The 14,376-nt window shown below is 42.4% G+C and overlaps 1 protein-coding gene and 1 pseudogene across 1 annotated transcript; both read left to right on the top strand.

The window, feature by feature from the left end:
* The first annotated feature begins 4,804 nt into the window (after positions 1-4,804).
* On the top strand, positions 4,805-9,478 carry LOC119366088 (receptor-like protein 13). Its single transcript, XM_037631770.1, has 5 exons — positions 4,805-6,285; positions 6,373-6,519; positions 6,609-6,830; positions 6,939-7,154; positions 7,237-9,478. Exons 1-5 carry the CDS (start codon positions 5,871-5,873, stop codon positions 9,294-9,296), a joined length of 3,060 nt encoding a protein of 1,019 aa, XP_037487667.1. The 5' UTR covers positions 4,805-5,870; the 3' UTR covers positions 9,297-9,478.
* Positions 9,479-9,600: 122 nt separating this feature from the next.
* LOC119361335 lies at positions 9,601-10,859 on the top strand (annotated as a pseudogene).
* The last annotated feature ends 3,517 nt before the right edge of the window (positions 10,860-14,376 follow it).

Here is a 14,376-nt window from a genome sequence, read left to right as displayed (position 1 = left end):
CCGTCTGGCATCCGCCCTCTTTTAGATCTGGGTCGGCAGCGCGCCCAACGCGTCGACCCATTCCATGACCGCGCGCGCTTTTAGATCATGCCAGCGTGCGGGGGGAAATCGGCGTAGCGCGCGCTGACTTTGGAGCTCCAGAGCGCGGGAAATGTTCGCGCGCTTTTTTGGCGCGCCGCGGCCGGCGCTCGTTATAAGAAGGCGCTCCCTCCACACTCAGTCCGCCGTCCACTCGTCTCGCCCCCCTCTCACTAGCCTCGCCGCCTGTGCGCAACCATGTCGATGCGCATCCTCGGCGCTTTGGATTTTCACGGAGTTCGCGAGCGCCCCTCCGTTGCCTTCTCCGTTGAGATCTTGTTTGGCGAGAAACGCCTCATCCTCGGCACCTTCGACACCGCTAAGCAGGCGGCCCGCACGTACGACGCGGCGGCGTGGCGCCTCCAACGGCCGAGTCGGGAGATGAATTTTCCTGACGTGTCGAGCCAGCGGGCGCAGGATCTGGCGCCTCTCCCGCGGCTTTTCACCGACGAGGATCATCGCGTCAACGGGAGGCGGCTGCATCGCCTCGCCATCACCGAGATGGACGTGCAAGCCTTGGTGGTGTGGCGCGAACGCTTCCCGCAGGACATCATCGACGAACGTCAGTTCTATGAGCAGAAGACGACGGAGAGGAAGGCCAGGAGGACGGAGCGAGCCGCCTATCGGGAGGGCAAGCGTGCGCGGAAGCAGGCCGCTCAATTGAGACTGAAGCTGCGAGAAACATCGGGGTGGGACTTCGCAGACGAGCTGCCTGCTGACGCCTATATTCAGACGTCGGAGGAGGAAATTACCGAGTCAGAGTCGGAAACCGACGAGTAGTTGATCTTTTCTTTTACTATGTACGCAAGAACTATCTATGTATCCTTTTTCATCGAAACAAATGGCCGGCGGCGTCAACGACGAAGCAGGCAGTGGAGGTTGTGCACATGCGGGGAGGAGAGAGGGCGCGCGCGCGTCTGTCTTGTGTCCGCGACGACACAAATTCGATTCAAAAATGGACCGGTAATGGGTCAGCAGGCGGACGAAAGCGGACGCGCGTCCGTTTGGGTCGGCGTGTTGGGCCATCTTTTCTGTCCGCGCCGACCTAAACGGACGGCGGCGGACGAAATGGGTCGCCCCATTGGAGTTGCTCTTATATACTTTCAGCAAGTTTGTAGAAAAAATATATTAACATATACTTCCTCCGTTCCTAAATATAAGTCTTTGTAGAGATTTCACTATGGACTACATCAGGGGCGGAGCTTCATTGGGGCTAAACCGGGCCATGGCCCGCCCAGGATTTTCATGATATTTTATATAACTATGCACTTAGTCCAGTTTACCTCCTCATAAGTGACAACCGTGCCGCTGGGTAACTTGGAGTAGTCTGTTTTTGTTGTCCATTAGTTGAACTGAGCATAATTAATGCATTTTATTACTAATTTATACGTAGAAATGGAAGATAGAAAGCTATTTTTTCTTAAGAGTTCATACCTAATGCTTAATACTTTATGTTAACCGTGCTTTAGTATATGAAGATCATTGAAACAATGTTGCTAATGATGTAGAATATGATTATCTGGCCATGAACTTGTTTGTTGACATATATGCCTAGAAAAATTGTGCTTTTCTTTAACTTGGCCCGCCCAACTTTTTCTTTGAAGCTCCGCCACTGGACTACATAATGGAATCTCTCCAAAGACTTATATTTAGAAAGGGAGGGAGTACATTCGTTACTGTAAATGTTTATATTATTCTCTACAAACTTGGTTAAACTTTATAAAATTTGACTTCAGTATGCGGAGTAAATAAAAGAGAGGGAGTGCTGCGTATAGTAAAGACAGAATTCGGGGTAATACTATCATTTAGGTTGTCCAGCCGTTGCACCAATATTGAAATTAGGGACATAAATCATTAGCTTGCTGTGACTATTTGAGTAATATATTCACGTGGAATAAAAAAACTTTGCTTGCTACTGATAGATGTTTTTTAGAGGCTAATAGCTGTATCTGTATGTACTGGTAGTTTTATTTATTGGCTTGTTTGGACACAAGCATATTTTATGGCCACGACACAAGCAAGCAAGCAGAGATAATGTAAAGTGCGCTTGGCTGGCCTCATTCTCACCTATAGATGACCACATGATTTTCCGGATCGTGAGCTGATTCGATGTAATCTCATCTCCGAAAGTCTTCTCCACGACCTATGCAAAATGAGCAAATCACCATGCTGTACTTGTCCCTTCAAAAAAGAAAAAAAAATCATGATGTATTTGTGCTTCCATCAAGGTGAGTGAGTCGACGCAAGTAAGAGGTGGTTGGGTGCTTTCGTGAGCATACAAGCTAGGAGTAGTTACTACGTAGACTACTAGTGACCAGCCAAAAAAAAAAAACAGTAGACTACTAGTGAGCACGAGGAGCTACACCGAACGCGTCGGCGTAAGGTACGCCATCACAAGCCTCCAAGTTGGGTAGCATCGCCCCTGGATTGTCAACGGTCTCCGCACGCATATGCAGCAATCGTACAACCTTTGCTTACAATGTTACAGTGCGTCTCCTAGGAGACTAGCAGTATCCCCACCAATATTGCCGAGGTGACCTCTTGTTCAACAACGACATGTTTTGGAGCCTCCCGTCTAGCAACGATGCTATACACACGACACATGTGCACGATTTGTGGACGATGTAGTTAATCAAGCCGTTGGTTTGTGGGAATAAACTGCAGGACATCGTCTGATTTTGAATCGTGCATGAATCGGCCACACAGGCGTCGTGCGCAAAGCAGTTTCGCCCGTCTAGTGTGTCCTTGGGAAGTGAGGGGAATGTGCTCGCACCAAACAAACCAACAAAAAAAAACGGAGAATTTATTATCTGGGCCGTGGCAGCACTGCACAGTTGATACTGGGCCCAGCCCATTTTAAAGTACAACTAGCAGTAGCCCGCACATTTTTTATACACATTTGACCATTCCACATGCTTGATTAACATTATTGAAACACTTTCCAAATGCTTGATTTATGTTTTATATACATGATCATTTTCTTTATCATTTTTAATATAAGGTGAACATTTTTTTATACACATTTAACATTTTACCAAATGCTTGATTAATTTTTTTGAAATACTTGTTCAACATTTTTGTTTAGATTTTGATTAATATTATTATATAAATGATAAAAAATCATAATTTTTTAATACATGATCAATAATTTCTCTATACACGTTCAATATTTTTCAAATGCTTGATTAACTTTTTTCAAAGTTATCCAATATTTTTCAAATACTTGCTCAAAAAAATTCAAATGTTTTGTACTATTTTTTTATCAACATTGGATCTAGTTTATATAAACATCGAATGTGTACTATTTTTTTGTTGATAGATCTTCAAAACTGGATCCAATATTTTATATAACAAAAGTTCAAAATAAAGCAAAACGCAAAAAACAGAGAAAGAGGTTGTGGCCTCCCGTGTTTGTGGGCCGGCCCATCTCGCTCGCCCCTTCAGCGAGTCGAAAGCTGGACTTGCTGAGGGAGCAACTAATTGAGGAGAGCTCGTTTGGGAGCCTCCCAAGGGCCACTTGGGGTGGGCTGAGAGCTCAGCACTGGCGCTCTCAGCCGCCGCCGGATTTTGTTTCTTTTCCTATTTTTCTGCACACATTTTCTGTTTTTTAAATGGCCTTTTTCTGGGTTTTTCGGCCTTTTGGTTTTCCACCAGTCTTTCTTAGTTTTCGACAAAAAAAATCCAAAACTTTTTTTGTGCGAAAAACGTGATTTTTTGCTTCCGCGAGAGGCACAGACGTGCCTTTCGGAAACGAAAAAAATACATTTTCTTTTCTTTCTTCCACGAGAGGCACGGCCGTACCTCTCGGAAATGAAAAAAAAACGTGTTTCCTTTTTTCCCTTCCGCGAGAGGCACGACCATGCCTCTCGAGAATGGAAAAAATGTGTTTTTTTCTTCCACGAGAGATACGGCCGTGCCTCTCGAAAATGAAAAAAACAAGTTTTTTTTTCTTTCCATGGGAGGCGCGGTTTTGCTTCTGCGAGAGACACGGATTTGCTTCCGCGGGAGGCATGACCTTGCCTCTCGGGAACGAAAAAACGTGTTTTCTTTTCTTTCGCGAGAGGTACAGCCGTGCCTCTCAGAAACAAACAAAAGACTTGTTTTTGTTTTCTTTTGCGAGAGGCACAGTTTTGCTTCCGCGGGAGGCACACATTTGCTTCCGTGAGAGGCATGGCCGTGCCTCTCGGAAACGGCTTTCAGAAAGGAAAAAAATGTTCCTGGTGTGGTTTTTCATCCAGTTTTTTCTTGAGAAATGTTTGTCAAAACCTATCAACATCGGATCTAGTTTTGAAGATCTCAACGTGAGGAATCCAACGATAAAACGGTTCGATATTTGGATGCACAGTTTAAGAGATTGAACGTTTTGAATAAACGGATCTAAAAAATGGAAAAACTCTCAGGTTGCAACAAATGACACTTGCAGCATGACATTTGTTGCAACCAACAATCTGAGAAGATAAAAGTAATCTTTGAAAAGAGTATTCCTCAATTATTGATTTCGACTCGCCGAAGGCGAGATGGGCGCTCAAGACAAGCGGCTCAGCAAAATAAGAAGAAGGTAGTTGGGGCCTAACCGCGGAAGAGGCCCATCAGTAGCAATGCGGCGATAGTGCTAAAAAGAAGCCCACGAAACAAATGATCCACCGGGCCTCGCTGTCTACCCCCGCAATGCGGCGGAGGGGCTCAATTTCTGCCGTCGCCGTCGACCGGACGCTCGCGCCTGCAACGCACGAAATCCCTGGGCAGGACACTGGGCCAGCAGCTCGCGCGCGCCTTCCTCAGCGGCCGGCACGACGGCGGCTGCTCGCGGGAGGCTAGGGTGGCGGATGGCGGCGCTCGGGCTTCGTCCGAGCCATGGCGGCGGTGCCTGTCGAATCAGCGCCGAGCCGCCACTGCGGAGGAGCGCTCGGGTGGGCTGTGGTCATGCGTTCCTTGATCTATCTCGTCTCGGTTGCTATTTCAAGGTGAATCCTGTTTGGTTTCTTCTGAATCTTCGATTCGGTCTGTGAATTTGTTAGTAGTGCTAGATACCCCCTTAATCAGGTGGTCTCACTTCCTAATTATATACAGCCATTTCCTGGCCCTGGTAGGCATCTCAAGAATCATGTGTGTGTGCCTGAATATCTTAGCCCCCATATGATGATATTATAACTTGAATATACTTTGTCTGCATCAAATGCTCTCTCTGATTAACTTTGGCCATCCAACTGGCGAATGCTATCCAAGAAATTTCGACAAGATTGTCTGTGGATGATATTTTTATTTTTTGCGGGGAATCCATGGATGATTGATGGGTGAAGTATTGGTCCAAGTAAACTGATTCTGTGTGCCGGGTTGAGTCAAACTTAGCGGACGAAAGCTGCATGACGGCACAACCTTAAAAATCAGTCACCATCTTTCGCCCCTCAGTCTAGCCACTGCAAACCAACCTAAGTGTATATATGCAGTAATTTGTAAGAGGATTTCCTCACCACCTTGTATGCCGTTTGGGATTTATTTATAAATAAAGTGGGACGAAAGCCTGTTTCGAGGTATCTCAAGAATGCTTTGAAATGTATTTTCGACAAGATTTTCTGTGGATGAGGATTATCTTTTGGTGGGGAATCTGTTGATGATGATTGATGGGTGAAGTCTTGGTCCAAGTAAACTGACTGTGACTGTGAATGCTAGGTTGCACTCCTAGTCAATCTTAGCGGACGAAAACGGCATGTCGGCACAACGTTCAAATCACTCACCATCTTTCCCTCCCTCTAAGGTCTAGCCACTACAGCCCAGCCTAAGTGTGTGTATATATGTACGCAGTCAGGGGAAGGGAAAGCACATTACCAGATATGGGTACTACTAGATGCTTGCCATGGGGATCATTGTCTCTGGTCATGTTTCTGTTATTGCAGTCCATGGTTCAGTTATCCTCTGCCTGCTCCACAGAGGAGAGAGCTGTTCTGATGGACATCCGGTCTTCCCTGAGGAGAGCACACTCCCTGGTTTCGCCTGATCTATGGGGGCACGATGATGATGAATGCTGCTCGTGGGAGACTGTGACATGCAACAATACCACCCGACGAGTGACTCATCTCGACCTTTCTCTTGTATATGCATCAGATGCAGGTGATCATTGGTATCTAAACTTGTCGGTGTTTTCTGCATTCCATGAGCTTCAGTCCCTAGATCTATCACTCAATATTCCCTCTTCGCTAAGCTTCCAAGGTATGCTTGGACCACAAACTCTCTCTGAGAACAATACATATGTGTGGTCATTTCATATTCTTGTAGCTGTAACGAAAACACCTGCAGGGTTAGTTGGACTACCCAGGCTTCGATATCTTGACCTCAGTGTAGCTTCGCTTGGAGGGGGTTCCCTGGAATTTATCGGGGCATGTGTTTCACTGGAAGTCTTAGCTCTCAACGACAACAACATTACTGGAGGTTTTCCAGAGGCAGGTATGAAGGTGTACTGCTATTGTAGGTACTGAGGTCAAGGTCGACATTTCACATATCCATAACCTTCTCGCATCCATATTCCTTTGCAGCTTTCAAAAATCTTAGAAGCTTGCGACAATTGAATATGTCTCTGAATAGACTCAACGGAAACCTCCCGGCATCACTATTTGCGCTTCCTCACCTGAAGATCTTAGATCTCTCAAACAATATCTTCGATGGGCATATTCCAATTAGTTCGTCCTTGGGACCAATTTCCCTTGAAGTCTTAGATCTCAGCTATAATAATCTCAGTGGAATTCTCCCAATTACAGGTAAACAAACAGGAATTTCTTATATTCGAAAAAGGAACTTCATGACTTCATATTTCATACTTCTGTTCATGTCACCTGTAATAATTATACTATTTGCATGCACCACAGCCTTTAAGAACATCAGGAACTTGAATCTGGGTAGCAATCAATTCAGTGGATCTCTCCCTGTGTCAATACTTGCACTTCCTCGTCTGAAGTTCCTAGATCTGTCATACAATCATTTTGAGGGAGGTTTTCCTGTTAATTTTTCTTTGGAAGAACTTCCACTTGAAGTCTTATATCTCGATGGTAATAACATGAGTGGAACTCTTCCGACTGAAAGAGGTAACGCATGAGCATTTCCGGCCATATCACTAAATAATGCTGCCACTGTTTCTAATTGTTGCATGATTTCCTTTGTCTGCAGCATTTGAAAATCTCCAGAACCTGCGAGAATTGTATTTGGGTTCCAATCAATTCAATGGAAACATTCCAGCATTATTGTTTTCTCTACCACATATTGAACTGTTGAATCTCTCATCAAACTCCTTCAGCGGACCAATTCCTATAAATCCATCTTTGAATATTTCATTGTCACTTAAGAGTCTTCAGTTTTCCCAAAACAATTTGAGTGGTAGGCTTACTTTCACTTGGCTTGGAAGACTCACAGAGCTAGAAGTAATAGACCTTTCAGGCAATGGTAACCTAGTTGTTGATGTCAATATTCTTGGCGGGACACCTCCTTTCCAGTTGAAACAGCTATTGCTCTCTGGTTGTGACCTTGACAAGAGGATTATTGCAGAACCACGGTTTCTACGCACACAGCGTCATTTAGAGGTGCTTGACTTGTCCAACAATAACTTGTCAGGTAGCATGCCAAATTGGTTGTTTATAAAGGAAGCAACACTACAAGAACTACATCTTGGAAATAACTCGCTAACTGGATCGCTATACCCAATATGGCATACCCAATCTTCTCTCCAGGTTATCGACTTACACATGAACCATATCATAGGACAGATGCCAGCCAACATCAGTTCAATGTTTCCAGTGTTGAATGATCTGGATTTTTCTAATAACAACTTCTTTGGGCACATACCAACTTCACTGTGTGAGATCCAGTCCATGGTAAGTTTAGACCTATCAAAGAACAATTTTTCTGGTGAAGTTCCAGCTTGTGTGTTCACTAATTATCCCTGTCCAATGACCTTAAAGGTCTCAAACAACAAGCTTGGTGGTCTGATTTTTAGTGGGATGAATAACCTGTCCATTATGTTGGAACTACACCTGGATGGTAACAAATTCGAAGGGACAGTGCCTCGTAATCTGTCAGGAGGGCTTTTAGAGGTCATTGATTTGCATGATAACGAGTTATCTGGCAAACTTGATACATCATTGTGGAATATGTCTTCGTTGAAAGTCCTGAATCTTGCTGGCAACCGTATAACCGGCAAAATTCATCCACGACTTTGTGGCCTCACAAGCCTTGAACTTTTAGATATATCAAGCAATAATCTTACAGGGTCCGTACCGAACTGCAGCTGCATGTTGCTCCACTTCCTTAACCTCTCTGGGAATTCCTTATCTAGCCATATCTCTTATCCCTTCTTCAACATATCAAGTCTGATTTCTTTGGATATCAGAAACAATCAGTTCGCAGGCAACCTCCATTGGATACGTTATCTTGATAACATTAGGCTGCTTTCCTTGGGCGGAAATGAGTTTGAAGGGCAGATCACTCCAAACTTGTGTGAACTCCTGCACTTAAGGATAATTGACTTGTCTCATAACAAGCTTTCAGGTTCATTACCCTCATGTATTGGTAATTTCTTTTTCAAAGGTGACACGGACGATCAAATGTTTCATTCAGTATATGGGGGTTCACTGGACTCACTTGGCAGTCCTTATGACTTGGGAGGTTTCAGCTTTACTACCAAAGGGAATCTGTACACATATGGTCAAAGTTTCTTCGTTTCAATGTCCGGCATTGACCTATCTGCGAATATGCTGCACGGAGAAATTCCTTGGGAGCTGGGAAATATGAGCCATATAAAATCCCTTAACCTGTCATACAATTCCTTTGTTGGCCCGATACCGACCACCTTTGGCGGCTTGGAGGAGATAGAAAGTTTGGACCTCTCACACAATGAGCTGAGTGGACCAGTACCTTGGCAGCTAACGCGGTTATGTTCATTGGGGGTGTTCTCTGTGGCATACAACAACTTGTCAGGGTGCATACCGAACTCTGGTCAGCTTGGCTCATTCGGCATGGAGAGCTACCTAGCCAACACCAACCTCCACATGATTACACAGGGGAACATGTGCACTCCTGGTCCAGATCCCGTGGCGGAGGAAGATGTGGGTGAGACGTCTGGTGATCCAATCCTATACATGGTCATGGCTGCCGGGTTTATTTTGGCATTCTGGGCCACTGTTTCTTTTTCATTATTCCATCCGTACGGGAGGTCTGTAATGTTCAAGCTGTAGTCCGTCCCAAGGAAAAATCGCTAGTCATACATCTACTTTATGTGTACATGTACATCCAAAACTTCCTGAAATCTCATTCTGGATATGTAGTATGAACAATAAACAATGGATTTTGTTTGGTTATACTTTCTACACATGATTTTCTGTATTTGCCAAGTGTTCTGTAGAATCCAATTGTAATTTGTCTTATGGAGTATGTATCATAGTGTACTTGATTAGTACAGGTTGGCACTCGGAAAATTACCGGTAAAGAGCGTCCTTGCACTTCTTGCACAAATTCAGAACTGTCTGCTAGTTAACACGCATGCCCTTTACATATACAACAAATGCTGGAGGTTCATGCTGAGTCTTTTATCTGCAGGGAATTATATAGGGTGGTATAGGTTTTACAAGAAACAGTAATAACAAGAAGTTTAATTGTCCCTTGTGCTGAAACACCCTCTGTAAAGTACTAGTATGGCTTTTACAAGAAACAATAGTAATAACTGTAAGCACATGTTCATCTAGATCAAGAATTGCACACAAACATATTTTTACTTTCACTGGTAGTTCACCAAGTCACAGCAAGTATCTATGTTCATTATGTGCCTCAAAAAACTAGCATTATTTGACTTCTTTCACAACATGTGTGCTATGTCCTATGACTATTTTGGAAGCCATTTTTTTTACAGGAGTGTGATTTGTCTTTACAAAATATTCGGTTAGTGTTCTCGGTTCATAATAACCTTGATTTCTAATTTTGTCCACAATAGAAGGCCATGGAGACTGTTGCATTGCACACCGGGTGTTTTCTGGTATCCTGAGATCAGATGTAATCTGCACAAACTGTGGGTTCTCATCCACAAATTTGGGATTCTGAATATAGCAATTGTCATTGTGTTGCAAACCCAAAGCTGCATGTACCCAATTGACAGAAACATAGCTGGCGTAAATTCCAATGTATCAGCACTCATGAGATGTTTAGAGTGGTTTACCAGGGCGCCGAGGCTACATGCTCGACATATGTTCTTCTGTGAATGTTGCAAGGAAAGGCAAAGACTCCCTGAAGCAAATGTCCAGCCAGTAGTGTCCTGCTTCCCTTTGAAGAGATTTGAGCATTCCGCAGTTAAGCAGATTACAGGGAAGGTCGATCGCTCTCTGAAGTTCCATTTTACTCTGGAAATGGGGCATTACCTGTCATCCTTTATTCGCATAATCAGGTACGGAAACAGCATATTTCCATCAGAACTCAGAAGCCCATGATTCAGACGCGATTTCTGAACTGCCTTATGAATTCAAAGTATTTACGGAGTGATAAACTAGATGCTGGCCACAAGGTATCTCAGCTTAAAATCGCTGGTACAGATGTGATGGTGCAGGGTAACCAGAGCTGGGGGCTATACTCTCAGAACCTCCCGGGCTTATATGCTTATGTGCAGAAGACTCTACAAAAAGGCTTCTGAAGCTATTAAACAACAAAGCTGGTGGTGTGATTTTTGGTGGGATGATAAATATAGCCCATTACACCTCTATTATAACAAATTTGAAGCTTGTGATGCCTCGTTCTCTCTTTGGACTGAGTAGATTTTTAATGGTCTTTCATTTGCACGATAACGGAATTGTCCGACGAACTCAATATGTCCTTGGTGGTATCAGCCTTATTTACCTCATTTGGTACCTGAATCTTGCTAGCAACCATAGAACCGGCAAAATCCATCCACAGATCTGTAATCTCACAGGACTTGAACTTAAACTTGTAGATCTATGGAGCAACAACTCTACATGATCTGTACCAAACTGTAGTTTTTTGTTGCTTATTTTTCTTAAACTGTCGTCTGGGAATTTTCTTATCTGGTGATCTCTCTTTTTTTTCCAACACAACAAGTCTGATTGCTTCTGATCTGTCCTTTGGGCATGTTATATAATCCCCCATTCCTAAAAGTAAAGTGTATTTTGTTTCGTTAAGACATGCATTTGACTAATAAATACTCTATAAATACAAGGTTATACTACATTCGTTCCTTAATGTAGTGCATATAGATTTTTTAAAAAGTCAAACCTCACAAGCTTTGATCAAGTTTGTGAATAAATTTTTTTACATCTATAATGCCAAACATATATCATTAGATTTATTATAAGATTTAGTTTCATATTTTATATATTTGACATTGTACATATAAACAATTTTCTCTATAATTTTTTATCAAACTTTGACTTTTCAAAAAAAATCTATACACACTATATTATGGAACGGAGGGAGTATTATATAAAATTTGTGTCACTAGATTCATATTTAAAAGTACTTTGTTATGATAGTGATTTTGTATCACATAAATCAAATATTAATTGAGTAAATTTTTGTAAAATATTGCCTTAATAAAATGAAATACGCCTTATTCACCTCTCTGTCCCATAATGTAAGACGGTTTTTGACACTTGCCAAAAAACGTCTTACATTATGGGACGGAGGGTGTAGTATCTTGATTATAGGAAGATATAGAAGAAAAAAGGGGGGAAAAGCAAAGGGTTCAGTTATATGGGCCGAGGCAGCGCTACAGCCCAGCAAAAGTCAGAACGTGGGGGCCTAGTGGCGGAAGCAGGCCCGGGGAGGTGAGTTAGCCGGCCCTGTTACTGACCCGGCGAGCGAGGGTCCCTCCCGGCCGTCATCGCCGACGGCGGCGACCGGACGCACCTACAAGTGACGAAATCCGGGAAGAGCACAGAGCACACACGTTTGCCCAGGGCCTATCCTCGCACGCCTTCCTCAGTCCCGGCCCGGGACGCCGTCTGCGGGCCACGGGAGGCTAGCACTAGTACAGAACCGGCCTTTAGTGCCGGTTCGTGACGGGCTTTAGTGCCGGTTCTCCAACCGGCACTAAAGAGTGGGGACTAAAGGTCCCCTCCCTTTAGTACCGGTTCGTCACGAATCGGCACTAAAGTGCCACCACGTGGCACGAGCCAGGCCCGTTTGCGTGGAGGGCATTAGTACCGGTACTAAATGTTTGGATGTTTTTTTTAAATTTTTCTTTAATTTTGTGTTTTTAATTTAATTTAGTGATTGTTTTACATTATAATGAGTTGTTAAATCATTAGGTGAAAGTACCGCGGATTAGTTTTGACTGGATGCATTATTGGATATCTCTCTATAGCTAGCTAGCTAGAGTATATATATGCCATATCCATATTATACTTGATCAACTATAATATATACGGATATGGCATATACGTGATCACTTAGGTAGGATTCATCCAGCTGAAACTAATCTGCGGTTTCTTTCATTAAATGATATAATAATTAACTAGCTATCTAATCACCACCAACACTAGTAGCTTAAAGAAGAAACATTCACTTGTACCAGAAGCAAAAATATTATCGATCGAGTTCAACATGATTGTCATGATATTATAAGCGTTCATATATAACACCACAAAAGCAAATCACTTAAGTTCAGAACGAAGAACACGGACATGAAAGGACAAGTACTAATTAAGAGCAGCATGAAGAACTAGCTAAATCACTCCTGCTAGCTACTCTCTCTCTCTGGTAAAATAGCATAGAACATGTATAGCTCTCCTGATTAATCATATTGGAGCATGCCGATGAACCTGTCTCCTAATCGTGGGTTGCGCTTCTCATTGCTGCCCCCTAGTACTTCTCTGCGATCATTAACAATTTTCTTCCAATCTTTCACTATTAAGCATTGATCACTTCTAGAAATCCTGAATGCATTCATGTGCAATGCAGGATATCTTGGCCGTAAGCTAACAATTGACATCTGACCTTTAGTCTCGATCCCCTGAGGCACAACTGTCATCGGGAGTCCCTGTTGAACATTGTATAGTACTTAATTAATATACTTAGCAATGAAAGTTTAGCAAAAAAAAATATGTATGCAAAATATGCACTGAGGACAAATAGTAAATATCTTACCATCATTCCTAAATAGATGTGACCGTAGTTCAATACCATCACTATTGGTCGCACATTTTGAGTACTAACATTTCTAAGTGCAGGAAGAAAATTTGTCTTGACAGTATGAAGATCCTCAAGCCATGAAACATAATGACTTATCTCCTCGCAGTTTAGTTCAGCTCCGGGACAGTAGTAGGTCCTGTCTACCAAGCGCTGGACATGTTTGGTTGAATGGAGATAAGCTGTCAATAGAAATTAGTTGTCAGTTATTTTTGAATAAGCAATATCAAAGACAAAAATATAGTTGAGAAGAACTCACATAATGGTAGAACTGGAGGCGTCTGCACATCGACCCATATGTCTCTATTATCTTCAATATCATCTTCCGGACGAATATCAAAAGTGATAACCATATCAGGCTCAAATGCATAAGCCTTGCATAGTGCTTGCCAAGTTTTGCATTCAAAATAGGTGTACGTGTGTGTATTGTATACTTTGACGTTGAAAGTATAACCATCATGCTCAGTTTTCAGGTAAGCTCTCTTTACCTCCATAGTTTCCATATCTTTGAAACCTATCTTATCCAAGACAAAAATTCTTGCATGGCACGGGATGCGCTAGTAGAATAGTGAAAATTAAAAATTATAAGTTAGGCAAATGAAGCATATATAAGTCATGCTTAATTACGAAAACAGACTTGTCGTTGTGACTTACTGTATCGAATTCGAAAGTCTCATCCAGCTTGATGCTGAATCGCCTACTATCTACAAGAAAATTTCTGTTGCACTGGCCGCGCTGGTCTTCACAGTATTCGCACATAGTGAAATTTTTTCCGTCGTCATACGACATTTCCTATGTTCATATTAGGCGAAACATTAATCACTTACTAATTCAATTAATTCAACTACTTCTATTAATTCAACTAAGCATTTACTAAAATAAACTAGTTATATTAATTCAATTAGTTTAAAGCATTTACTAAAAATAAACTAGTTCTATATATATGTTAATTCAACTAGTTCAACTAAACATTTACTAAAAATAAACTAGTTATATTAATTCAACTAGTTCAAACTAAGCATATACTAAAAATAAACTAGTTCTATATATTAATTCAACTAGTTCAACTAAGCATTTACTAAAAATAAACTAGTTCTATATATATGTTAATTCAACTAGTTCAACTAA

The sequence above is a fragment of the Triticum dicoccoides genome, chromosome 2B (genome assembly GCF_002162155.2).
Source record: "Triticum dicoccoides isolate Atlit2015 ecotype Zavitan chromosome 2B, WEW_v2.0, whole genome shotgun sequence".
In the NCBI taxonomy this organism is placed as follows: domain Eukaryota; kingdom Viridiplantae; phylum Streptophyta; class Magnoliopsida; order Poales; family Poaceae; genus Triticum; species Triticum dicoccoides.
The sequence above is the reverse complement of the archived record's forward strand: the minus strand, read 5'-3'. Positions and strand labels throughout refer to the sequence as shown.

Bases quoted from the DNA above. Each gene is read 5' to 3' on its own strand.
- LOC119366088 (XM_037631770.1), top strand. From the start codon at position 5,871: ATGTACGCAGTCAGGGGAAGGGAAAGCACATTACCAGATATGGGTACT. The intron at 6,286-6,372 runs GTATGCTTGGAC...AAACACCTGCAG, and splicing joins CTCTTCGCTAAGCTTCCAAG to GGTTAGTTGGACTACCCAGG. The intron at 7,155-7,236 runs GTAACGCATGAG...CTTTGTCTGCAG, and splicing joins AACTCTTCCGACTGAAAGAG to CATTTGAAAATCTCCAGAAC.